The 27771-nt window shown below is 34.1% G+C and overlaps 2 protein-coding genes across 10 annotated transcripts in view; both read right to left on the bottom strand.

The window, feature by feature from the left end:
• Positions 1-27771, bottom strand: part of LOC111044459 (hemicentin-2) — a 325245-nt gene that overhangs the window by 275734 nt on the left and 21740 nt on the right. The gene's annotated exons all lie outside the window — the stretch shown is intronic.
• Positions 7955-27556, bottom strand: LOC111048664. 3 transcript variants are annotated; one of them, XM_039420999.1, is made up of 3 exons: positions 12966-13094; positions 11334-11403; positions 7955-11227 (listed from the first exon to the last, which is right to left on the bottom strand). In XM_039420999.1, exons 1-3 carry the CDS (start codon positions 13005-13007, stop codon positions 10881-10883), a joined length of 459 nt encoding a protein of 152 aa, XP_039276933.1. In that variant the 5' UTR covers positions 13008-13094; the 3' UTR covers positions 7955-10880. The 3 variants fall into 3 exon arrangements, with proteins under 3 accessions (XP_039276933.1, XP_039276932.1, XP_039276934.1); XM_039420998.1 differs by lacking the exons at positions 11334-11403; positions 12966-13094 and adding an exon at positions 27335-27556 and having other exon boundaries at positions 10407-11134; XM_039421000.1 differs by having other exon boundaries at positions 10417-11403; positions 12966-13073.

Here is a 27771-nt window from a genome sequence, read left to right on the forward strand (position 1 = left end):
CAAAAAACATGCTGATAAATAATATTTTGAGACAATTATTGTAATTATTCTAATGATACCGCGTTTCTATCGCAATTATTGTCTTTGGAGTTTTGCATATAATTTTTACAGTAATATTGACAGGAGGAGAGTGTGGTACATACAGAATGTGATAAATAATATCCTATAAGCTCTCAATATGTATGACAATTCTTCATTTTTTGATGAGCTATAAAGTTGAATGATGAACCGTCTAGTTGACAATCACCGCCGTGATGGTGACGTTTTGACACTTCATTATACCAACGTATTTTCGATATTTAATTTTGTATCTCTACCTTATTATAACTTCAGTTTATAATATATTACGATCAATGAACTGTGTAGAATTCGAAATCATTAATTTATTGGAAAAATCCATATAATGACTTAATGCACTGAAACTTTCCCATGAAGTAATAACTATAATAAATATATCCATATCCAAAATTCAAGTGCATTTTTCATTTAACAGAAGTCAACAATTTGAACATCTATAATTACTTTCAACCAATTATCAATCATTATCATTCTCAGAACTCTTCAAACTCAATAAAGTTGACATATTTTTTCCATTCTAACAAAATTATAAATGGGTACAGTGTTTATTATTATATCGTATGAGATCGAGTACATCACATCATTTTATTTACAAAGTAAAAGTCACACATTTAAAATCAGTGCGTCAAGCCATTGGATGAAATTTGGTGTTGCTTGATGCACCTCGTCAAGGTTTCCATTAAATTTGAAAATTGGACATTCTAACATTAAATGATTCATTGTCTGTGTCTCAGCGCCACATTCACATACAGCAGTGTCAGCAAAGCCCCATTTATACATCAGACCTCCACATCTTCCATGGCCAGTGCGCATTCGGTACAACCGAGTCTATGTTCTTCGTGACAGTTCAAATCCTGCTGGTCTTATGGTTAGATCCAAATTCCAGGCACTGCCATTCTCAGCAAAATTATGCCAATGTTCTCTCCAGGCATTGGATAAGTCAAAGTTGAAGTCCACGGAATTGCATGGAGCATTCCTGGATTTAAGCCGCTATCCTAGCATATTTTAGAACTATCGAATTGCTGTCAACAGTGTCAGACTTGACCTGCTGGTCGCCAACATCGTAAGCGGATAGCGCACTACAAGAAGAAGAAGATAGAACTACCGTAACATATTACAATAGTAGCCTATTATTATAGTAGTATACTACAGTCCACTATTGTACTATAAATAGCGTTCAGCGTTTCTATTGAAAGAATACGGTACCGTACAGTTTTTGAGGTTGAGTGGACTATAAAAAATGACCTTATTCCGCCTGGAGAAGAAATTTATAATGAAAATCAGAATGAATCCAAATTGTATGCACGGAAATTATAATAAAGGATAAGCTCAAGCTGCTCATATTAAGAATGCAAGGAGATGTATTATAACAATATCAGAAAAATTTACCTAAAACCAAAATCTCTAATGAATAATGAGACTGATCGGTAAATAAATATAATACTCGTTAGAAAATATATATTTGGATTAATTGAGAATTAAAATCTGTAAGGTGACCAAAAATGTCATCATAACAAGAAATAAAAAAAACATATCATGTTGGAATGGAGAAATACGAAAATGAGATTGGAAAAAATCGTTCTCAACAATCCAAATGAAAAAATGGAGGTAACAATATAATCACTACATACCGTAATGGCTACCACAAAAATACACAGACTCAGAGACTTCATTCTTTGACTGCACAAGTTATTTGTCTGTGATAGGAACCTATTTTGCAGCTGTATTTATACTACACGAATCCAATATTCTAATTTGTTATAATGTCAAAAACTCCATATTCTTACAAAAAACTTGCTGATAAATAATATTTTGAGACAATTATTGTAATTATTCTAATGATACCGCGTTTCTATCGCAATTATTGTCTTTGGAGTTTTGCATATAATTTTTACAGTAATATTGACAGGAGGAGAGTGTGGTACATACAGAATGTGATAAATAATATCCTATAAGCTCTCAATATGTATGCCACTTCCTGGTTTTTTGTTTGTATGAATTCTTTGTATAGAAGGTTGCATTCGTTTGTCCACCCAGGGATATATTCCTTGCGGTAGCCTCTTGAAATAAACTTTTTCGCCACCCTCAGAACCAGTTCAACAAATCTATCATAGTTGTTCCAGGTAGAGGGAACTTCTACAATCTCTCTGTCCAACTCTTGGCAAAAATGATCCCATTTCGCTCTCCTGAAATTCCACTGTGGTTTGGGTATTGATTTTACAAGGGGTACCTTAATTCCAACTTCATGAAACACAGGTCTGTGCTGACTATGAGGAAAATCAGTAAGCACTTTCCTTAGAACAGGTAGAGGCCGGCTGTTCTCATCCTGGGAGACAAAACATAGATCTGGATTATAGTCTCTCAGCCACCTAGCTGATCGGAAGGTTCCTTTATCCTTGGCATCAAATACTAAGTATGCATCATTTAGCTCTGCCCAGTTCATCAAAGTTTGACCATTTTGATCTGTCTCTGCATACCTCCATGCCGTATTATGGCTGTTGAAATCACCTATGTATGCTGCAGGGTGGGGGTAGCAATCCAAGACTCCAGGCGGCCAGACAGAACTTGGTGGCTTGTAGATGTTTGTTATATGTAAGTTACCAATCTTTATGGTTATTCTTGATAAAGAATCTGCAGAAGAGCTGGATTTCACTCCAACATCCTGCAAGTCACTCCTTACATAGGTGGCTATGCCATACTGCCGATGATGCACTGCTGCCACAATATTATATCCTTGTATTCCACCTCTAGATAGCAATTGGTCATCATTTTCCACATGTGTTTCTTGGATAAGCACCACGTCTATTTTGTGGCTGCTGAGTAGTTTAGACAGACATTCAGACTTACTTCTACTTATTCCTTCAATATTTAGTTGGCAGATTCGGACTGAAGGTCCAATATCCTTTGTCTGGAAGCTCTGAAAAGAGCTGTTTGTCTGAGTATTTACCCTTCTTCTCATAATGTGATGTACAGCCGTTTTATATTGGCTTTCTCGTTTGGTTCCGCTCATTCAGTGTTAGCCAAGGGGCACGTGTAAGTTGGTTTACGGACGCGAACGGAATTACCCCAATAAAAATCTTGCGCAGTTAGTATGGAATAATATAAATATCATGTTGATCAGAACAATCATTGCCAATATCCAACAGTCACCAACCCCACACCTTGGCACGGTAGATGTGGCAGGTGTTATTGCCGGTCCGCTAAGGTGTGTATTTGATTTAGTTCCCCAGATTCAGATCCCCATCCTGAATTTGGGTATCCAGGCGCACCACGGGGAGGCGCTTCCAGCTTCATTGGATGATGTTAAAGGTGTTAATTAGGGGAGAGACTGCAAAGCTGGAACAGGTACAGTGTTAATGTACATAGTTATTCAACTTTTTAAAGTTTCTGCACCATAGTCCAGTCAATATAGACATAAAAAAGGGATTGTGCTTGCAATTTATATTGTAGTTCTGATTTTTTAATATATTATTTGGGTATATGAGAGAAGTTCAGAACCAATTTCTTCATGCAAAATTCCATTGTGATAGATACAGAGTGGCCCAAAAACCTCGTATTTTCGGCTCATTTTCCAGTTTTCAGCTATTTCTGCCAAATCTCGTAATCGGACAGGAAAATGTGCTGTTCTTTTTTTAGATCATAAAATTCTTAATAGAATGAGATCATTCGGAACTCTCTATCTCCAATGAGTACTGAGCTATGATTTTTCAAAAATGAGTGAAATTTGAAGGAAAAATCAATTTTGATGAATTTTAGTTTTTGATCAACTATATCTTCCGATTGTTGACATTTAGATGTATCATTCAAAATCCCTCTGGGCGTATTTTTGTGCTCTACAATCATAGATGAGGGAGAGCGCTCTATCTCGTATAGATTTCCAGGTACACCTGACAACAATGCTCCTTGTATTGTGAAAACACCTAATTTTCAGTTTCAACCATCATCATTGTCCTTACATTGATATTTCACACAATGAGATAAGTTTATGAGATCATGTTCTATGAGAATCACTCGCTAGATGCACTTCATTTCAGTATTTTCTAGTTTATCCAACTTATTCGGTGGAGAATATAATATAGTTGGTTGATAATTTGAATAATATTTCAATACTGGTAATAAAATAGACTGTAACAAGATTGGTCATGCATGAAGATAGGATCATGAATAAAGGGTACACCATTCAACAAATAAAATATATAATTACATGGAAATATCAACGAGCAATAATAAAAAATAGAGCAACAAATATAAAAATAATATGAGAAAATATATATATTGAAAAATATCACAGATAGCTCACTAAAGATTTCACTTTGCTTATTAGCATCAATCAATAAATAATGTGCTTCTTTAATCAGCATATATTATTTCAATTTATATGGCTCAGATGTCGACTTGCTGTTGCTTGTCAAATAAAATTTATAAATCTTACTTCCAAACAATACGAAAAATAAAATATTAAAAATATCTCAGGGCTTTGACTCAGCCTCTGGTGGAAATCAGATAAATCAATTTATCTTATGAACATGAGCTTCATAAAAATTCTAATAAATTACTGATAAAAAAGATAAATGAGTGAGCATATATAATAAATCAAATATTAACAAATATTTCATCTGTGCATACTCAAATATTTAAATCTCATAAATTGTTCTTAATAATATTCCCTTCACGTTTCAATATTTGCGCAAATTTCAATATTAATTTTAATCTTTAAATAACCCTTTGACGAGCTAGCTTCATTTAATTGTGATTATTTCGTAGCACTGAGGGCCCTCCTTAATAACTTTCTCAAATGAACTCAAATGTCGATATTTCACAATTATGAAGGCAATCTGGATTCGTTTCGATGTCCTAGACCTTTATTTCTGGTGGGCTGCTGTCGTCTTCTCCAATGGGAATATTTAAATTTCATGACTCATGTCATACTACGACCTCACTGAGTCCTATGAATTTTATTTTTAGTTATTCTAACAAACTTCAACTTTAACGCAAAATTATTTAAAAAGGGATCTAGGCTTGTGCTCTCAAAATTGGTGGGTTTCCCTGGTGACCTCTGGCAAGCAAGTCTGTATGGATATTCCCCTATTCTATTACAACCATACTTCTGTCCTTTCAATTTACATAAAATTTAAATATCCACTCTTATTGGTGGATTTAAAATACTCAGCTATGACGTGATTTAGTACTGTCAAATAGTCCAAACAATAACATCATATTACTATCTATTGAGTGAATATTTTAGTCTCAAACTCTTATTTTACATTGGTTACATGAATTTATACATTCTATGACAATTACAAATTTTCATGATTTTTATAAATAGCAGGTGTACATTTCAAATTAAATCGTTTTTACCACCGGTCAAATTGTGAATTGGTACATCCCAAAACCGTATCTTGTATTATTGCGCTGAATAAAGTTAAATCCCATTTCCTTTATCTTTTTGTTTTGTTTTTTACATTTTTGTTCATGCTCATTGATATAATAAAATATTTTTGTTCTTTCTTGATCGCTTTTTGTTTACATTCATTTGGGATGCTTGCTTACTAAACCCTCTGATTCTAGTCTAAGCGAATGCTATTTATAGGCAACTAATTTGCCACAAGGTGTCTGGCTAATTTTCAAAATATACGGCTCGACCGATTACTAAGGTCGGCGACTAGTTAATATCAAAGAACCTAACCTCAAATATTATATATATATATATATATATATATATATATATCATATTATTAAATAGATTGCAAAAATACTTTTATTTTCATTTGGCTGTTCATAATCATAGCCTTGAGAGCCGTTGACACCGTAACTGGTGATAACCATTTCCAGCTTCTTGCTCTGAGACCTATCAATTTCTTTCCAGTAATAGATTTTGGGGAATATCCAAATTATATTTTTACAAACATGATCTCATAAACTTATGTCATTGTGTGAAATATCAATGTAAGGACAATGCAGTTGGTGATGATGGTTGAAGCTAAAATTAGGTGTTTTTCACAATACAAGGAGCATTGTTGTCAGGTGTACCTGGAAATCTATTCGAGATAGAGTGCTCTCCCTGATCTCAGATTGTAGAGCACAAAATCGGAACAAAATCGGAAAATTTGAGCAACAATCGGAAGATATAGTTGATCAAAAACTAAAATTCATCAAAATTGATTTTTCCTTCAAATTTCACTCATTTTTGAAAAATCATAGCTCAGTACTCATTGGAGATAGAGAGTTCCGAATGATCTCATTCTATTAAGAATTTTATGATCTAAAAAAAGAGCAGCACATTTTCCTGTCCGATTACGAGATTTGGCAGAAATAGCTGAAAACTGGAAAATGAGCCTAAAATACGAGGTTTTTGGGCCACTCTGTATCTAGCAAAAGGAAATTTCGCATGAAGAAATTGGTTCTGAACTTCTCTTATTACCCGAATAATATAAAAAATCAGAACTACAATATAAATTGCATGCACCAATGGACTACCAGTGTTGTTAGAACCCTTGATTACAAGGCATGGAATATTCAGATGCTCATGTTTGTTGATAGTGCATACAGTAAGTCTCGTGTATCCTCCTCCTAGCTGACATTGTTATCTACAAAAAAGCAGTGTAACAATTGTTCATGTTTTGCTGCTGACTAGTCTGTTCTGTGACTACTTAGGTGATATTTCACTAACCCTAATAATAATGTATTTTCTTCAATAATAAAGTATTTCAATTTGTTACATGCAAGTTTCTTCAACATATCGTTTGAATCATATTTAAGTGAATTTGATATAGGAGATTCATGGAACTTTCGTTCTTCCCTCATTATCTTTCAGTATATATTTATTATTTCATGCTCTATGACTTCCACTCTCTTTTCGCTTCTCTGTTATCACTTTATCCTGCCTTCATAAATTTTCCATTCCAACCTATCTCTCGCTGTGTGTAATTCCTCTGTTTTCAAGCAATTCCTTTCATTCTCATTCTTCCTCTTTGACAACCACTTTATTCATATTTCTAGAATTTATTCTTCAGTTGATATGGTATCTTGCGGTTCATTCTTACTATTCTCCACTTCATAGATATTCACTTGCCTGATTTTATCATCATTTTCATCCATTACTCACTTTACTCTAGTTTTCTCCAGTCTTTCAAACCTTCCTGCTACCGTCCTTTTCTCATCACAATTTTGGCTTATTCCCTTGTCTACCTTCTCTTCCGGAATCTGCAACTTGCGCCCAGCGGTCAGAATGTGTTTGGGCACTCACAGATTGAACGTAACAAAGTGAACGTCCGTGACGTCATCACGTGTGATGCCATTTTGCTCTCACTAGCAGCCGATATTATGTTCCCCGACTGAAGGAGCGAAATTCAAATTCACTACAGTATCCTATGGAAGCTTGAAGCGAAACACTACTGTATCATAACAACATATTGGCCAAGCTAATGAGATACATATTTCAAGATGAGATACATCAGATATCATGAGATACATCAGACTTCAAGGAACGAACAGGAATCAGTGTGAATGGGAAATTTTTAAATCTTGCTCTCAGCTGGTTTTGTATGGACTACCAACCCATAAAGAATATAACATCATTATGAATTGATCATTTCAGTTTCGACAATATCATTTTTCATTATTTCAATAGCCTACTGAACTCACAAATTGCCTTTTTATTGACTTATATATTATATTATTTTTCAATTGATCATTTCAAGTTGATCTGTGACATCATCACAGTTGACTGGACATACAGCTTTTTGCGACACTATTCAAACTATTGACTATTAGTCCAGTGAGTCGTCTTTTTCTGGACTGTTTCCTTACATAGTTTAGAATATTATTTCTTGGAAGAGTCTAAATAAAAGACAATAATTGTTCAACAACTGTTTACTAAGAAAATACAATTTAGTAAATTGATTCGAAAACTAGTGTTAGCTCGCTTTGTTCAGACACAGTGGTAAAAAATTTTTTGTGTGGATTCACATCCACATCAAACATGCTCAGTGCAGTGAGAATATTTTTTCTCCAAGTTGTTATAGGATTATTCATTCTCGCTGAGCTGATCTGCGTTGGAATAGTCCCATTAGAACTCATAAGAGTTGGATTCCTACTGTACTGGTCACTTAATTTAATAATTGAAATTGGAATTAAAATGTATTCTTCCAAAATACATTAAATTACAATATATTTTTCAATATATAACTGAAAATAGTTGAAAAATATTGTATATAAGGAATATCAAACCACCCCTGAGTTAATTCAGTGTGGGGTCATTCATGTTCCATAATATATGCATTTTTCAATCTCTTGATCAGTATGGATACGATGTTGAACAGAAATATAAGAATTAAACAAAAATAAAACAGCAGAGCTCTGCATGATTAGAAACGTAGATACAAACTATGAATATAATGCTTTTAATATAAATAGTGAATAATTATGATCAGATCTAGTACTAGAAACTATCAATTTGAAATTTGAACAATAATGAGAGAAAATGCTAAATGGAACTGTAAATAGATGTAGCTATGAAATATAAGTAATAAATTTAGCTGAATTAAAATTTGAAGTTTGAATAATGCAATCTGATAATTGTGCGTGTTGAAATGCCATACATACATAATAATTCCTCTCCAATAGTTTAATAGATTAAACTTTTGAAGCTTGAATAATGCAATCTGATAATTGTGCGTGTTGAAATGCCATACATACATAATAAAATTGAAAAATTAATCTACTGAAATCATTTTTCTTGGAACAATGTTTCCACTTCATGCCTCTCCAATATCTCTCGTGGTCAAGTGTTTGAATCTATTCAAGCGTAATGCATCCTTTATTTACCTTGGCAAAAGGTTAAAAATACGAGGAACGGCATAATATGTATAGGAAGAATCTTCTGAATTTCTTCTTTCTTGGACAAGGCGGAATAAAGTACTCTCCTGTACGTAGCATTGGGTGATGTACTTCATAGATGAATTCATTGAGATTTTGGCCGCTTTCTTTGTAAAATAGTTCTAGCACTTTATGAAAGTATAAATACCTCAATGGTAAGATATTTCTATCTCTAAATAGAATGAGCGAATGATGTTGTGCTGGTTTCCTACTTATCACTCTCTTTATATGGATTTTTGCTTGAGTGTTATTATGTAAGCCCCTCCCCACATTGTAATGGCATACTGTAGCCTGCTCCCTACAAGTGCATGATACAACATGGTTAAAACGTGGTCAGGACAAAGATTTCACAAAAAGTAAAATTTCCTGCATGCTATGACCAATTGGTTCTTTAGATTCTGTATATGTTCGTTCCTGTTCAATTGCGAGTTCAATGTTAATCCTAGGTATTTAAGGGATTTTGTGAATCTGATTTTTGTGAATTCTATGTGTGAATCCGCCTAAAGAGTCCCCCACATGAATTATGATCAATAGCTCATTTTTGGCCAAACAGGATCATATTTTTCAAGATGAAGTGCCAGAAAATGGAAGGTATTGCAGAATGCTTTTTGCCTTGAAGGAGAGGCAAAATTTAAATTCAGCAGACACCATAACCTAATTCATGATTCAGTATTGAAAAAGATATGCATGATTGTATTATGATTGTTACATGATAATCATACTGAATTAACAACTCACTTCTTTGTATCTGTTCCTATTATTTGAGCGCAACACGCCCGCCAACAATATAATAAATTATTATTCTAGAATAATAATTATTATTGAATGAAAATCCCAAATAAATGAAGTTATTTCCATCAGCAATCATTATTCTAATTAGTCATTATAATATTCTTTATAGTAAGCCTGCGCGGTGCTATCACTCCCAGTACTATAGTCGCATACCTCTGCCAGGGAGGAAGCTAGTATCTAGAAGGCCTATAGCCAGTGACTTGCTCTTCTCTACAGCATGCAGTCGATTACGGCTCATAACGCATTGTTTGACCCACCTCTCAAAGCTGCTAGACAGTATTTTCTTATTTGTTGAAGAACCTCAATTAGTTATAAGTAATTAGACCCCGTTATTTTCGTTTACACCTCAGTGAAATTATCCAGTGCTCCTGAACTATACCTATTCTTCCCATGGCCATGGTCGCGAATTCAGGTAACTCATCGGAAAATATCGAACTTTAACAATGACTTGAGGTACTGTGAACGATGATTATTATTTTATGCTTCACTTTTAATATTCCTTTGTTTTTTATCATATCATTCATTGCTTGAAATGATGACAAGCTGGTTCTTCAGAAACTCAATTGATAGTTTTACGATTAAAATCATTACTGTGCTCTAAAACATTATTCTTTGTTCGTTATCAAGACTCATGATGAACAATGGTTAGTTGTTATCAAATGGTTATGTGGATGGTAGCATGGTAACATTTGTTTGTATCAATTCCATTGCTATTGATTTAGAAATTGTAGTATTTCTAATAAAACAACTAAAATATTATCTCAGATACAAAATTCATGAATGAAAGAACAATATTGAATGCTTAATGTATTTTTTGGGTTTTATACATTCTATTCAACATAGCGAATTCCATTCAGGAAGCCTATTCATTGATCAAGATAATAGGTGTAATTTATATGTTCATAGCTATATTTCCATTACTACATAGGAAATGATATTACACTATATGCAGCATATCCCTTGTTGCTTATCCATGGCTTCAACTGGCATAATAGTTGTGATTGGTGGTCCCTGCTGTTTACCTCCCTGTTGCTTATCCATTGCTTCAACTGGCATAATAGTTGTGATTGGTGGCCCTTGTTGCTTGTATGCTGCAGCACGTTTGACTGGTCCATCAACTGGCATAATAGTTGTCATTGGTGGTCCCTGCTGTTTACCTCCTTGTTGCTTATCCATTGCTTCAACTGGCATAATAGTTGTGATTGATGGCCCTTGTTGCTTGTATGCTGCAGCACGTTTGACTGGTCCATCAACTGGCATAATAGTTGTGATTGGTGGTCCCTGCTGTTTACCTCCTTGTTGCTTATCCATTGCTTCAACTGGCATAATAGTTGTGATTGGTGGCCTTGTTGCTTGTATGCTGCAGCACGTTTGACTGGTCCATCAACTGGCATAATAGTTGTGATTGGTGGTCCCTGCTGTTTACCTCCCTGTTGCTTATCCATTGCTTCAACTGGCATAATAGTTGTGATTGGTGGCCCTTGTTGCTTGTATGCTGCAGCACGTTTGACTGTTCCATCAAGCATCATGGTTGGTGTGTTGCTTATCCATTGCTTCAACTGGCATAATAGTTGTGATTGGTGGCCCTTGTTGCTTGTATGCTGCAGCACGTTTGACTGTTCCATCAAGCATCATGGTTGGTGTGCCTGATGATACCTAGAGAATATTTCAGAGATTATGTGAGTACAAGAATTTCAAACCTCCGTAGTGAATCCTCCTATAAGATGATTACAACTATAACTCCATTGTCAGGTTCTTGGTAACTTGAGCGTTCATGCTTGTTGGCCGCCATGTTTGGTTCTAATCATTTGTCATACAATATAAGGTATGAGGGCTGATATGATCCCCACTTTTAGCATTCTTGGAAAATATATATCTGTAAAAGAACTACAAACAACACCTATAACATCAGTTATCATAATACAATAATACACTGATTGGACCTTTTATAACTTAGAGATTGCTTATCAAGTTTTAGAAAGATCAGAATCTATATCCGTTAAGACTAAACCAATAGACAATGAAATATTCTTGAAGTCTCTTCATTCATTCACAGTATAAATCTATGAATAATGTGTTGACCAAAGCTGCATTTACACCAAAGTTATTAACAAAATGTTAATAGTCTTATCCTTACAGATTCTATTAGATTGCACGGAACTTGACAACACATATGTTCATCAAATTTATGATGAGTTATGTTCTATCTAATAGAATCTATAAGGATTAAGCAATTAACATTTTGTTGATAATTTTGGTGTGAACGTAGCTTAATGCTCTATTAATCAAATGAAGAGGAGAATAGTTGTTGAGATATGATTATTGAGACATATATATTGATCGGCTAACATGCAGTAATCTCCCCCTAGATGGAGAAAGTAGGCCATAGTGAAGTAATTCAAGTAAGGTAAGGTTGTTTCAATATAAAATTACTTTTTCAATGTGGCAGTCTTAGAATTATTTTGAACACAGAATCATTAGAAGTAACCACTCCCATATGTGGTCAAGTTTGAAAGCTTTGCATATGGGTAATTCTATCAGAAAGTTTCAGTTTCTATTATATTATTTTTCAATAATATTCTCTTGCTTCCAGTTGTGTATTATTGTATCTCAAACATTGTATGGTGCAATTTCTGTTGAATGAATCATTAGGTATTTCAAGTTCAAAATATCCTACATGTTATGTGAAGGAACTGTAAGTTAGAAATATAAACCCATATTCTATAGGTTGAGAATCTACTGTTAAATTGTTACTCTCGAGTTCAGTAAAGCTGCGTTTACACCAAAGTTATTTTACAACCAAATGTGTATTTTCCGTCCTTATAGATTTTATTAGATTGAACGGAACTTGACAAACACATATGTTAATCATATGTTTCATAAGTAATGTTCAATCTAATAGAATCTATAATGACGGAGAAATAAACATTTTGTTGATAACTTAATCCTTATAGATTCTATCAGATTGAACGGAATTTGACTAACACATATGTTTAACATGTGTATGATAAGTTAAGTTTAATCTAATAGAATCTATAAGGATTAAGTTATGAACATTTTGTTAATAACTTTGATGTAAACGCAGCTTTAGAGGCCTTCCCGTTGGAAAATTTGAAATAAATACAGCTACCAGACATCTCATTATATGAAGAGTAGAAGACTCTTAATGCTTGATAGAAGAAATAAAAAATGAAGGTAACAATATAATCACTACTTACCGTAACGGCTACCACAAAAATACACAAACTCAGAGACTTCATTGTTTGACTGCACAAGTTATCCGACTGTGATATCAACCTATTTTACAGCTGTATTTATATACTCTACAAATCCAATATTCTAATTTGTTATACTGTCAAAACTCCTTATTTTCACAAGAAACTTGTTGATAAATAATAATTTTTGAGACAATTGTTGTAATTATTCTAATGATACCGCGTTACTGTAGCAATTATTGTATTTGGAGTTTGATAGTAGTAGTGCATATAATTTTTGTACACTAATATTAACAGCAGGAAAGTGTGGTACATACAAAATGTGATGAATAATATCCTATAAGCTCTGAGTAAGTACCTATGACAATTCCTCATTCTATGATGAGCTATAAATTTAAATGATAAATCATCTTGTCCACAATCACTGCAGTGATGGTTACTTTTTGACACTTCGTTATTACAAACGCATCTTCGATATTTAATTTTCAATCTTCACCTTATTATAACTTCAGATTATAATACATTACTATTACTGAACTGTGAAGAATTCGTACTTATTGATTTATTGGAAACATCCATATAATTATTTAATGCACTGAAATTTTCCCATGAAGTAATAACTATACTGTAATATATCCACGTCCAAAATTCAATTGCATTTTTCCTTGAACAAAGGTCAACAATTTGAACATCTAGACTTACTTGAGTGAATCAATTATCAATCACTATCATTCTCAGAACACTTTAAACTCAATAAAGTTGACATATTTTTTCCATTCTAACGAAATGATAAATAGGTACAGTGGTTATGTACAGAGTTATTTAACTTTTTATATTTTCTCCACCAGTGTTGTTAAAACCCCTTGACTACAAGGCATTGGAAATTTAGATGCTTAGGTTTGTTGATACTGCCTCATGTATTCTCCTAGCTGACAGTGTATACTAGAAGACAGCAGGGTAACAATCGTTCATGTTTTGTTGCTGATTAGTCTGTGCTGTGACTACTTGTGTGATATTTCACCAACCCAAATAATAGTATATTCTATTCAAGAATTTAGTATTTCAATTTATTATATGCGATTTTATTCAACATATCGTTTGAACCATATCTGAGTGAACTCAATATAGAAAATTCATTTTTCCTACAGTTACCTTGAAAAGTAACCATTCCTGCACTGATTACAGAACGCAAAGAATCACTTTTCCGCTCTAGTGCACAAAGTATTACTTTGCTTACTCCAGATTTGCAACATGGCAACACAAAATAGTTGGTGGGTTATATGAAGGATTAGTGCACGAAAACAAAAATTAAGTTGGTAACAATGACTGTGGTTAGATTTAGATAAGAATCATTTCAATAGCTACCCTACATTTATGATAAAATCTCAATCTAGAAATTCAAAACAAGAATAATGTTCATCTAAATCATAATTAAATAATCATCATTTACGAATTCTCATCATTTATTAATAAATAATAGTTCTTTTCTATTGATAATTATTATTTCAACTGCAAGCAATGAGAAAAGTAGCAAATATACATTATAAAATTCGAATTTTGAGGTTAAATGATTACCGTTCGATATCCATATAAAAAAATAATAAAAAGCATAAGAATACTACAATTAATATTCTCTGTTGTCTATGTTATTTTTATAAATATTTTTCAGTCTACTTTGAGCATTTTTCTCGGTAATTTGAGCAAAAGTCTAAATTTCTGAATCCTGTTTCAGTACTTTTTAGCTGGATGAAACAAACTTAGGTACGATTCTCCCCGCTAGGTCGCGCGCTTGTCGGTTCAGCCATCTTGCAGCCATCCCAAGCAGCTGTTGGCGTGTATTTTGAATGCGAATTTTTTGTTCAATCTGTATTTTTTTCCATGCAGTAACGTAAACGTTTCTTTCGGTGCAGCAAACTGTCACTTTGCACACTAGTTGCACAAATAACTATTTCAATGATTGTGAAACGCACAGTTATGTCAAGGGGTTTTTCAATTTTTCTAATGTAAAATTCTCTTCTAAAACGACCCTTCCTGATTTTTAGTTGGGTTTTTCCAGGGAACAAGCAGAATTGGCTGTGAAGTTTTTGTTATCTGCAGCTCTTATATATAGCCTATTGGATTCATCAAGAAAGTATATTTATCTAAGATTCAATAAAAAATTCCCATAATTGAAATGGGATATTTTGTTGATTAATCATATTTCTACATTTTTAAAAACGATTCGGCTACGAAGCTAGAGATGAAACGCAAGATCTATTTTGTTGATTGATAGAAAATGATAGCAAGAACAACGTTAATAAAATACCATCATCATAACGTGGACTTCACTATAGCTGAACCAGGGATGCTGAGCTAGTATCATGCATGTAGAGGATTACCGCGGTTATTATATTCATAATCAAGAACAATTTCTTGAATCTAGAGCCTATTGCATTAACTCATCGCAATAAGGAGTTCGATTCCATGGAGACTTATTCCAAGGAACTTCATACCAAGGATTCCCATCCCACTCCAATCCCTGAACGTTCAAATCAATTCAATTACCCAATTACTCCCACTTCATTCATATGCCCACATACTACCAGAATCATATTCTACGCCAACTGGTCTCTGCAAAGCCTCTGCAGACATTCCCCTCGAGCATTACAACGGCAGAGCACAAACATTACAAGCCTCGTTTGGATTTTCGTCCCTCATTGACTCTATGTAGTAGGCCCACTCAGGATCAGAAAGTACAGCACCCTCATTGAGTTAAAGTATAGTGAGATTCACTCTAAGCAGTCAGCGTTGCTTATGAATAGAATCAGCACTTTTAATTCAAAGAATACTGACTGTATGAAATGATCTCTCTATAGCAGGCTCACTTAGGAAAAGAACGTATAGATATATACTTATATGATAAACTCAACTATAGAAGGAGTACTTCTGAACTCTGTTAGCCTTTTACTTACGAAATTGGGTTGTTGAGACATTGTTCCCGGATTTATATCATTTTGCTCTATCATCCTTCACTCTACCCCTTTGTTTCTTTCTCACTATCCTCCTATGGTTTCCCATCACCCATCAATTCATACATTTTTCCTCTCATGCTCTTATCAGATTTTATTTTTTACATTCTCTTATACTGAATCTCTGTCTTACTCACTATGACATCTTTCCTTGTCATTTCGAAACTTTCGTTCTTTCCTCATTATCTTCCAGTTCATATTCATTCTTTCATGCTCTAAGACCCTCACTCTCTTTTCGCATCTCTGTTATAACTTTATCCTGCTTTTATTAATTTTCCATTTCAGCCTATCTTTCGCTGTTTGAAATATTCCTTGACAACCACTTCATTTAAATTTCTCCAGTTGATATGATGATACCTTGCGGTTCATTCTTACTCCTCTACTGTATATACACTTCTTGAAATGTATGTATTCAGAGCTACTTATTTTTATTTATAAAATAACATCATAGTACCCTTTTTTTAAAGTTTTCAATATGATATAACAGATAAATAACACAAATTAAAACAACTGGTTTCGATGTTTCACATCATCTTCAGGTGTCAAACTTTATTAAAGCCAAAGATGATGTGAAACATTGGAACTTGTTTCAATTTGTGTTTTGAATCTGTTATTTTTTATTGAAAACGTTTCAAAAAAGGGAACTATGATGCTTTTTTATAAATAGCAAATTTTATAAATATTCACTTGCCTGACTTTACTCCAGTTTTTTCCACTGATTAAAATTGTTCCCAACCATCCTGTTACCTTTTCTCTTCACAATTTAAGCTTATTCTCTTCACTACTTTCTCTTCTCTTGCTGTGTTCGTTACTTCTCTCTTTCCTTCCCAACACCGAACTCACCGTCACTCTCCTGTTCTATTTTGTATTCCAGTTCATCCTTTGTAATGTAAGTAAGTTTTCTCCTCCGTCCTACCATATATTCCATCCACATACTCAATCCACATACTCAATCCACATAATAATTATCTAAGCTCTTATCTCCTTTTTCCCATTCCCCCCTCCCACAATCATCACTTTTTTCCCAGCCTATTCAGCATTCAGTTCTCTTAAATATTTATTCCATCCATCTTCTATTCTCCTACTTCTTCCACTTTTTTCGCGCACCTATTTCCATATATCATTTTATTTTATTTTCATATGACTAATATTCCTATACTTCTCTCTTTGTCACTCCGGAGTGACAGAAAGAGAGGGATCCCTCTTCCACCCTTTTCTATATTCCTCATGCTCTACATTCTCTTCAATATCAATATTATCCATTTTTTTCTCCTGTTCTCTTACTGCTCATTCAAAGGTCACAAATCTCTATATTTTTCCTTCTTCGACCTTTCCTTCTTTTCCTTATTACTCATTTCCCTCCCTATCTCCTTCCTCGTCCCCTCTTCAACTCCACCCTACAGATTTTCCAGCCGGTCTTCTATGTTCTCAATGGGCCGGAAAATGAGGGGATACACACATCTCTATTTTCCTTCAGATTTTCTTTTCTCTTTTCTCGGCCTCTCGAAAGTACTATTCTACAACAGGCGATCAAATACAGGGCAGCAGGGCAGCGGATTATACCATGCTCTATTATATGATTCTCAGTAGGGTGATGCACTTCTATGTGCCAGCATTCTTCATGAATGATATCAATGCTTTCCATTCAACCACACTGCCAGCATCAGTGTGAAGCGAATCGCACTAAAGTGGCCTGGCCTTATCACAGAAAACAGCAAACATTCACTTTGGAAAAATCTCACCAATGAGGTTTCTGATTGAAGAGTATTTTTCGGATAATATCACAATGTCAAACTGAACAACTTGTTCATTTTGTTTGGTTTGTTATTTTCTACTTTTTATTTCAATTATGAGCTCTCTCTAGAATTGTTTTTGATCTAATCTATCTAGAATAATTTGAAACTATACCCTTCGAGATATTCTACAATTTTAATCATTGTTACCTATTCTACTTATGATGATATGAAAACACCAAGCTTAAGCACGAAAGCCTATGGCCAAGACTGAAAGCAACATCAAGCAGCAGGACATATTATATTGGTATGCTTGGAACCATAAATATTTTTAAATATTGACTGCAATCGGTCTGTTGATATAAACACAAAATAAGGAAATGGTCCCTTCAATAACCATTAAATTGTCAAAACTGTTTATTGAATAAATCGTTTTGTGAAGCATGTCTCCGTTGTTACATCATTGAACATTTCCATAAACCTGAAATCTTAGTGAGCTATTACATGAGGAAAAGAGCATTGAGATCATACAACATAAGAATTATAATGAATAATGCTACACGATTTGTAATTAGCTATCATGATTACAATCTGACAATGACTGATGCAAGCCATGCCTGCTACAATGGGTGCACTATTCAAACTGCTCCATTTTATTCAAGATGGTTGTCTATCAGGTCATCACTGCAAAGATAGTTTTTGAGCTATTTCTGAAACAAATTTTAATTAGGAGCAATGATGTTATTAGGATTTCTTGACCTAAAGGAATAATGACACTACATCTGGTAGAAGGGTGTCACCAATGTTTTTTTTTAAATGTATTGACATTGTAAAGATGCAGATTTTTGCCCCACTTGTTGGGTGACATTGTGTAAAGACGTGCTTCCTGGGGGGTTACCTCTTATGATAGAGTCCCACGTTGTGAAGCCATTTGTGTAAAGTGGTAAATTGCAAATCCTTTACAGGTGATGCGGTGTTCCTGATATTTATAAGAGCGGTTGCTAGAATCCCTATTTTGCAAATGAATTCGCAAAAAGTTAAGGCCGTCCGGCTCACAAAATTGCTGGGTTCAAACCGCAGCTCTAGCTAGGTGGTAGATAGATGCATGAATTTTCCAAATACAATTAATCACCACAAGGTTCAACGATTGGTGATTAATAATTCTTACCGCTGCTTCCGTGAAGTTTTGGAAGAATACAAATAAGGAAATCAAAAAGATAGTTGATGACTGATTACCAGTAACCATGTATCCAATCGGGAATAATGAAGACCAACTATGGTTTTTTCTAGTTGATTTTTAAAACGCTTGTCATGAATACAGGTATTCACCAATTTATCCTTCTGAAATTCCTTAGAACTTACAACGCCAGTTCTTGAAGTTCTCTGGATCCTTATATGATATAACGGGAACCTTATTAATATAATTATCAATATGATTTTTCTGGCGGACTAGTATGACTATCATCAAAGGATGATAAGTAATGAATGCTCTTAATAAGATCAATATTAATTGATTCACTAATTTTATGTGCTGCTGACGAATATTTCTTGGTACCAAGACAGCTCAAACTGTATATCACGAGATGAATTAGGATATAATAAAAACTTCTATGATTTGTATGCTGACATAAAACATGAAATATATTTCCATAAAATAATATATATATATATATATATATATATATATATATATATATATATATAAAATATTCTTATATCTATAATTTCTTTAAATAAATTCTATTCCATAATTTGAATAATTATCACAAGGCTTAATAGCATTCACCGTTGTGAGCTTTAAAAAATTTAATGTGTATTTAATACTGATACATATTGTAGATAAACTTTAATTTTAAAACAATTTGTAGATAATACTTACGGACAAGTCAATTCAGAATTCTACAATTTAAAACCTGTTCGGTCTGTAGATTTAACATGACATACTTTAATCAATGAGCAAATAATAATTAATAAAATCAACAATTCAATGATCTCAGCATTTTATGAGTTCGTGCCATGCATGGACGTAAGCTTCCTACATAAATCAAATAAATTCATAAAACGTTCTTATAGACTATATGATAGCACTCAACAAGTTGCAAATTTTTCAAACTTGAATTAATTTATATAGCGCTTTGATCAATTCCCCAATTCACTATTAAAAGCCGGCTAATGAGCTCATTAGAACCAACACTCACGGTAATGATGTTCTTGAAGGTCTTGTAGATTGAATTAATTATTTCTAATAATTAATTATGCAGGTCCTTATCATCTCTGCTGGGCTCGCGCATGGTCCAGATTTCTTATAAATTTCTCTCAGTATTAAAAATATATTTATGGGAACAGATTACAATTAAGAACTCTTTAGCAACACTGAGTTCACAGATAATCAAACATTAATTACAAATATTTTACATTTAAAAAAGGGATTGGCTTGATGATTTTAAAATTTAACAGAAAGTAAGGACCCTAATCTCCTCGATTGATTCATTTAAAACAAAAACAAAGAATTCTAACCTCAAATGTACATGCAAACTTTTATTTTTTATGATCTGCCAATAATAAATAAGCCGCTTTATAATTTTTAATTCTGCCAATGGATTCTCATTATTGTTGAATTACAATTTTGCATGATTTTCTCATCGCTTTTGATAATGTGATTACTCCTTATCACAAATAGCATTCGATTTTACTTGAGTGGTACTTTGACTAGGCTATCTTTCCTTTCTATTTTATAATTCTATTAAAGCTCAATAGTTCATTTCAAAAATATTTTGTGATGCTAAAATACCACGTGACAACATATCACACTATTCATCAATTTATTCATATACAATGCCAGTTACATTGTGTCACGAGACTCTCAGTTTAAGGAGGTAAAAGTGGCAAATAAATTATGGGAGAATCGAATTAATAGAAAATGAAATATTTCCGTCTTAAAAAATTTGTGGAAAACAACACAAGATCTAGCAAATGTAACTAGCCTACTGCTATCATCTCACTTTATATTTATAATGTTTCATTATGCGTTTTATCTTAAATGACAGTTATTCATATAATCAATGTTGGTGTGCACTCATTCAGTCAACACAACTTTGAAATATGTCAAAGAGCACAGCCTCATGAATTTTTTTCATCTGTCAGTAAACGAGAGGTACAGATTTTCTTCATGTTTTATATTTCGAATTTATAATATATTTCGCAAATGTTGAATAAGAAAAAATTGAGATTTAACATGCGATAAAATAAATAAATCAAAATTGTGTTCACTCACCGGTATACATAGTTGAATCGTTATTAGAAGCAGAGAATCACCTGTCAAGCGCTTATCTTTGTACCGTTATTATCAAAATAAGCCTTCCTCATTATTGTAGTATTTTCTCTCATAGAATAAAAATTTATTTATTCAAAATTATTTTATTCGTCCCACTTCACATCACTGCTCATATATGATGGCTTGTACCAATGTTATCGTAGGTTAGGTCAGTTATTTTTGTAATCAACACGTGAGAGTGATATCTGAAGCTATAATCTGTCCAATTTTGCATGAGCTCTGAAGGATTAGGCCGACCCTCCTACTACTCACACACACAAGTGCAGTCTCCTTTTGTGTGTGTGAGTGGAGGGACGGTCTGTCTACCTGTATACTACGTAGTATACATAGTATATCAATGGCGCAGGTAGGCCAGGCGTATGTGCCTGCGCGTGGGGGAGCGAGGGTCGGCCTAATCCTTCAGAGCTCATGCGAAATTGGACAGAGTATAGTCACTACCTCCGTAAACAAAGCCATAGGGCATTCTGGTGACGTCAGCACAGGTAGGGCTCATACACCAATAAAAATTTGTTGATTTCAGCTGATCTATATCAGCTAGTGTTTTCATTGGTGTAGGAGCCCTACCTGTGATGATGATGCCATCAACCACCTGTCATGCACTATGGCTTTGTTTACAGAGGTAGTGAGCTAGCTCAACATATGGTATGTTCTAGTGATTCGACTTTTGTTTGTGTTAAAAATATCCCTGCATTGAATATATATTTAAATTACTGATTTGAATAACTGTATCTGTGAACTAATTTCTTTATTTGAAAACGTCATCGTGACGAAAGCAATTTGTAATTAAATCAACCATTCAGAAGCCTGGACTTATTCATCTAAGGGTAGATAATTTTAATTAGTTATAAATCAGCTCTAACTACCGTTTTTCATACATTTTGGATGAAATACGGAGTGAAGTATAGAATCAAAAAATTCGAACAACGCCGATATTAGCTGCTAACGTCCTGCCTGTACACCACACCGTGAGCTGTCTATGTCAGAGGTCCAGCTAAATTTTATGCAACTTCATCGAGTGAGTACCTACGATATTATATATATATAATATTTGTATTGAGCCAAAAGCACAGTGCAGTGCATCGTTAACATATTATAAAACGCTAACGTGGAAATACTTTTTGTGTAGCTGAGAAGTTGATATTGTGGAAATTATTCATATTGGGTGAAAAAGACTAAGAAATTGTCAAAAAACCACTGATTTTTTGGAAAATTTGATTTGAGTAATTAGAAAATTTGATTTTTTCTGAAATCAGTGGTTTTTTGACAATTTCTTAGTCTTTTTCATTCAACGTCGAAATATTTGAAATTGCTAGCCTCCAACGATATGAAACTGGTATTAATTCTTATCTCATTTATTATTTCTCACGCAAGCCCCCTGAGTCTCAGTCTCTCAAGGCTAGTATCTAATTCAACTATCAAATATCATCAATTTTTTTCAATTCAAAATCTGTACTTTTGGAATCATCCAGTTGAAGACTTGAAAAATACTACATTTCTGAATTACCATCACAGCATTGAACGTGTTACACACGTTAATCAACTGTGATTTTCTGTGCAAAGTGTTGAGTTTTAGTGTGCAATATATTTGCAATTTGTCATCAATCTATAGCTATTCATTTTCCGTCTTTTGACAAATTCACAAGGTATAGTTGTAAGTCGGGGAAAGACCTCCTTGAATAATAGTCTTGGTTGTTGGAGTCAATCGGAAAGGCTGAGCTTGTTGAAACATTTGCAAGAATCACATCACACTGAATACAATCACCTGTGACTGGACTTTATTTTGGAATTTCTATTGAGTTTCATGAGGTCTGTGTGATCGAGACGAAGGGAGAGATTCGGAGACACTCCGTGTCAGTCTGTTGCCTTAAATTATTATCCGAATCTATAAGATCATCAATAGGTGAGCTTCATACTCCAAGGGGATTATCACACGATAGTAGTCCCCCCGGAACCTTATTATATAAAGGTGGTTACTCCCCAGGAAGATTATAACAACAAACATCGATTTTTGGAGGTTCGACTTTGCCGTCCTTATGAATAAAATTCTATCAGACTAAACAGAACTTGGCAAACATCATCTGTTAAATAATATAATATAATTTATAAGGGCGACAAAAAATTGTTATAAAATCGATGTGTGTGTAACTGGCCTAACAATAAAAATAATTGACAGTACAACAGTCATATGCCCAAGACTGCATGGAAAGCACAATCATACCCGGTTCCACCAAACTCGGTCAAAATGTATCATAAACATGGTCAAATCGCCAACGCTTTACAGTGGAGGCAATGACATAATGAAGATTTCTTTGGCAATAGTTACTATTCTCAATAGTGAGGTTTCTGGCTTTTCTAGTAGCTATATATGACAAAAACTTCAAAAGTACATTTCTTTCCACTCATTTTTCAAAGTCGAGAAAATTTTCATGTACAATTTACATTCGCTACGTATAATTAACCAATTCCATTTGAAGCTTTCTATAGGAAAAATCTTTTGGGGACATAAGTTTTTAAGTGACAGAAAGTATTCTTCTTTAATAATTGGAATAGGATCCTCATGGAACCTACTACTGTAATATCATACAGGATATCATAGGATTATTCTTTCTCGCTGAGCTGATCTGAGTTGGAATGGATCTGGATCTGAGTTGGATGATTTAATAGTCCCATCAAGAACTCATGGGAATTGGATTCCTACTGTACCAGTCACTCAATTCAATAATAATATGTGTGAATCCGCAAGAGATTCCCCCACATGAATTGTAATCGATTGCTCATTTTTGGTCAAACAGGATTATATTTTTCAAGATGAAGTGCTGGAAAGTGAAAGGTATTGCAGAGCATAGTGATGAACAGAATGCTTCTTGCCTTGCAGCAGAGGCAAAATTTGAGCTCAGCAGACACCGTAACCTAATTCACGATTCTGTATTGGAGCAGATATGCATGATAACATTGATATGTATAATGATTGTTTCATAATAATCATACTGAATTAATATCTCACTCATATTGTATCAGTTTCTTATTTTAGCGCCACACGCCCGCCAACAATATAATTATTATTCTAATTAGTCATCGTGATATTCGTTATAGTATGCCTGCACGGTGCTATCACTCCCTGGGCTCAAGTTGCATACCTCTGCCCGAAGGGAGTTTACCCGGGGTATAGCTAGTAGCTAGGAGGCTTGACTGGCTATAGCCAGTCACTTTTTCTTCTCTGCAGGATGCAGTCGGTTACAGGCTCCACAGAGAAGAGATTCTCTTCTCTGTGCAGGCTCATAACGCATCGTTTGAACCTCTTCCTCTAAGTTGCTAGACAGTATTTTCTTATTGGTTGAAAAACCACAATTAGTTAGACCTCGTTATTTTCGTTAACACCTCAGTGAAAGGGTACGGTGCTCCTGAACTATGCCTATTCTTCCCATGGCAATGGTCCCGAATTCAGGTAACTCATCAGGATATAGCGAACTTCAACAATAACTTGAGGTACTGTATAACTATAATTAATATTTTATTCATCTCTTTCCTGTATAGGGCTACTTGTAATATAAATATAAAGAAAATAAAAATCTCAGTACCCTTTTTTTTTTTTAATTTTTTTAAGTTGTGATAAAATTTTTCAAAAAAGGGTACTGAGATTTTTATTTACTTTATATTCAATATTTTATGCTTCATTTTCAATATTCCCTTGTCATTCATCATATCATTCATTGCTTGAACTGATGTCGAGCTGGTGCTTTGGTAACTCAATTCTTAGTTTTTACGATTAGAATCATTACTTTGCTCTAAAAACATTATTCTTTGTTCGTTTTTAAACCTCATATAAACAATGATTGATTGTTATCCAATGGTTATGTGATAACATGGATTTGTTTGCATCAATTTCATTACTATACAATCACCTGTGACTGGACTTTATTTTGGAATTTCTATTGAGTTTCATGAGGTCTGTGTGATCGAGACGAAGGGAGAGATTCGGAGACACCCCGTGTCAGTCTGTTGCCTTAAATTATTATCCGAATCTATAAGATCATCAATAGGTGAACCTCATACTCCAAGGGGATTATCACACGATAGTAGTCCCCCAGGAACCTTATTATATAAAGGTGGTTACTCCCCAGGAAGATTATAACAACAAACATCGATTTTTGGAGGTTCGATTTTTTGCCGTCCTTATGAATAAAATTCTATCAGACTAAATTAATAAAATAAAATTAGATAAAATTCTATCAGAACTTGACAAACATCATCTGTTAAATAATATAATAGAATTTATAAGGGCGGCAAAAAATTGTTATAAAATCGATGTGTGTGTAACTGGCCTAACAATAAAAATAATTGACAGTACAACAGTCATATGCCCAAGACTGCATGGAAAGCACAATCATACCCGGTTCCACCAAACTCGGTCAAAATGTATCATAAACATGGTCAAATCGCCAACGCTTTACAGTGGAGGCAATGACATAATAAAGATTTCTTTGGCAATAGTTACTATTCTCAATAGTGAGGTTTCTGGCTTTTCTAGTAGCTATATATGACAAAAACTTCAAAAGTACAATTTCTTTCCACTCATTTTTCAAAGTCGAGAAAATTTTCATGTACAATTTACATTCGCTACGTATAATTAACCAATTCCATTTGAAGCTTTCTATAGGAAAAATCTTTTGGGGACATAAGTTTTTAAGTGACAGAAAGTATTCTTCTTTAATAATTGGAATAGGATCCCCATGGAACCTACTACTGTAATATCATACAGGATATCATAGGATTATTCTTTCTCGCTGAGCTGATCTGAGTTGGAATGGATCTGGATCTGAGTTGGGATGATTTAATAGTCCCATCAAGAACTCATGGGAATTGGATTCCTACTGTACCAGTCACTCAATTCAATAATAATATGTGTGAATCCGCAAAGAGATTCCCCCACATGAATTGTAATCGATTGCTCATTTTTGGTCAAACAGGATTATATTTTTCAAGATGAAGTGCTGGAAAGTGAAAGGTATTGCAGAGCATAGTGATGAACAGAATGCTTCTTGCCTTGCAGCAGAGGCAAAATTTGAGCTCAGCAGACACCGTAACCTAATTCACGATTCTGTATTGGAGCAGATATGCATGATAACATTGATATGTATAATGATTGTTTCATAATAATCATACTGAATTAATATCTCACTTATATTGTATCAGTTTCTTATTTTAGCGCCACACGCCCGCCAACAATATAATTATTATTCTAATTAGTCATCGTAATATTCGTTATAGTATGCCTGCACGGTGCTATCACTCCCTGGGCTCAAGTTGCATACCTCTGCCCGAAGGGAGTTTACCCGGGGTATAGCTAGTAGCTAGGAGGCTTATAGCCAGTCACTTTTTCTTCTCTGCAGGATGCAGTCGGTTACAGGCTCATAACGCATCGTTTGAACCTCTTCCTCTAAGTTGCTAGACAGTATTTTCTTATTGGTTGAAAAACCACAATTAGTTAGACCTCGTTATTTTCATTTACACCTCAGTGAAAGGGTACGGTGCTCCTGAACTATGCCTATTCTTTCCATGGCAATGGTCCCGAATTCAGGTAACTCATCAAGATATAGCGAACTTCAACAATAACTTGAGGTACTGTATAACTATAATTAATATTTTATTCATCTCTTTCCTGTATAGGGCTACTTGTAATATAAATATAAAGAAAATAAAAATCACAGTACCCTTTTTTTAAAAAAAAAATTTTAAGTTGTGATAAAATTTTTCAAAAAAGGGTATTGGGATTTTTATTCTCTTTATACTTAATATTTTATGCTTCATTTTCAATATACCCTTGTCATTCATCATATCATTCATTGCTTGAACTGATGTCAAGCTGGTCCTTTGGTAACTCAATTCTTAGTTTTACGATTAAAATCATTACTGTGCTCTAAATACATTATTCTTTGTTCGTTTTCAAACCTCATAATAAACAATGATTGATTGTTATCGAATGGTTATGTGATAACATGGATTTGTTTGTATCAATTTCATTACTATCAATTTGAAAATTGTGGTATTTGTAATATAATAACTGAACTATAATCTCAGATACAGAGTTCATGGATAAAAGAACAATTTTCAATGCTTACTGTATTTTTTGGTTAAATACATTCTATTCAACAAAGTGAAATTCATTCAGGAAGCCTATTCATTGAACAAGATGATTATGTGTAATTCATTATGTTCATAGCTGAATGTTCATTACTACATAGTAAATGATATTACACTATATGCAACATATCCCTTGTTGCTTATCCATTGCTACAACTGGCATAATAGTTGTCATTGGTGGTCCCTGCTGTTTACCTCCCTGTTGCTTATCCATTGCTTCAACTGGCATAATAGTTGTGATTGGTGGCCCTTGTTGCTTGTATGCTGCAGCACGTTTGACTGGTCCATCAACTGGCATAATAGTTGTCATTGGTGGTACCTGCTGTTTACCTCCCTGTTGCTTATCCATTGCTTCAACTGGCATAATAGTTGTGATTGGTGGCCCTGTTGCTTGTATGCTGCAGCACGTTTGACTGGTCCATCACTGGCATAATAGTTGTCATTGGTGGTACCTGCTGTTTACCTCCCTGTTGCTTATCCATTGCTTCAACTGGCATAATAGTTGTGATTGGTGGCCCTTGTTGCTTTGTTGCTTGTATGCTGCAGCACGTTTGACTTGTTCATCAACTGGCATAATAGTTGTGATTGGTGGT

The sequence above is a fragment of the Nilaparvata lugens genome, chromosome 2, assembly GCF_014356525.2.
Source record: "Nilaparvata lugens isolate BPH chromosome 2, ASM1435652v1, whole genome shotgun sequence".
NCBI lineage: Eukaryota > Metazoa > Arthropoda > Insecta > Hemiptera > Delphacidae > Nilaparvata > Nilaparvata lugens.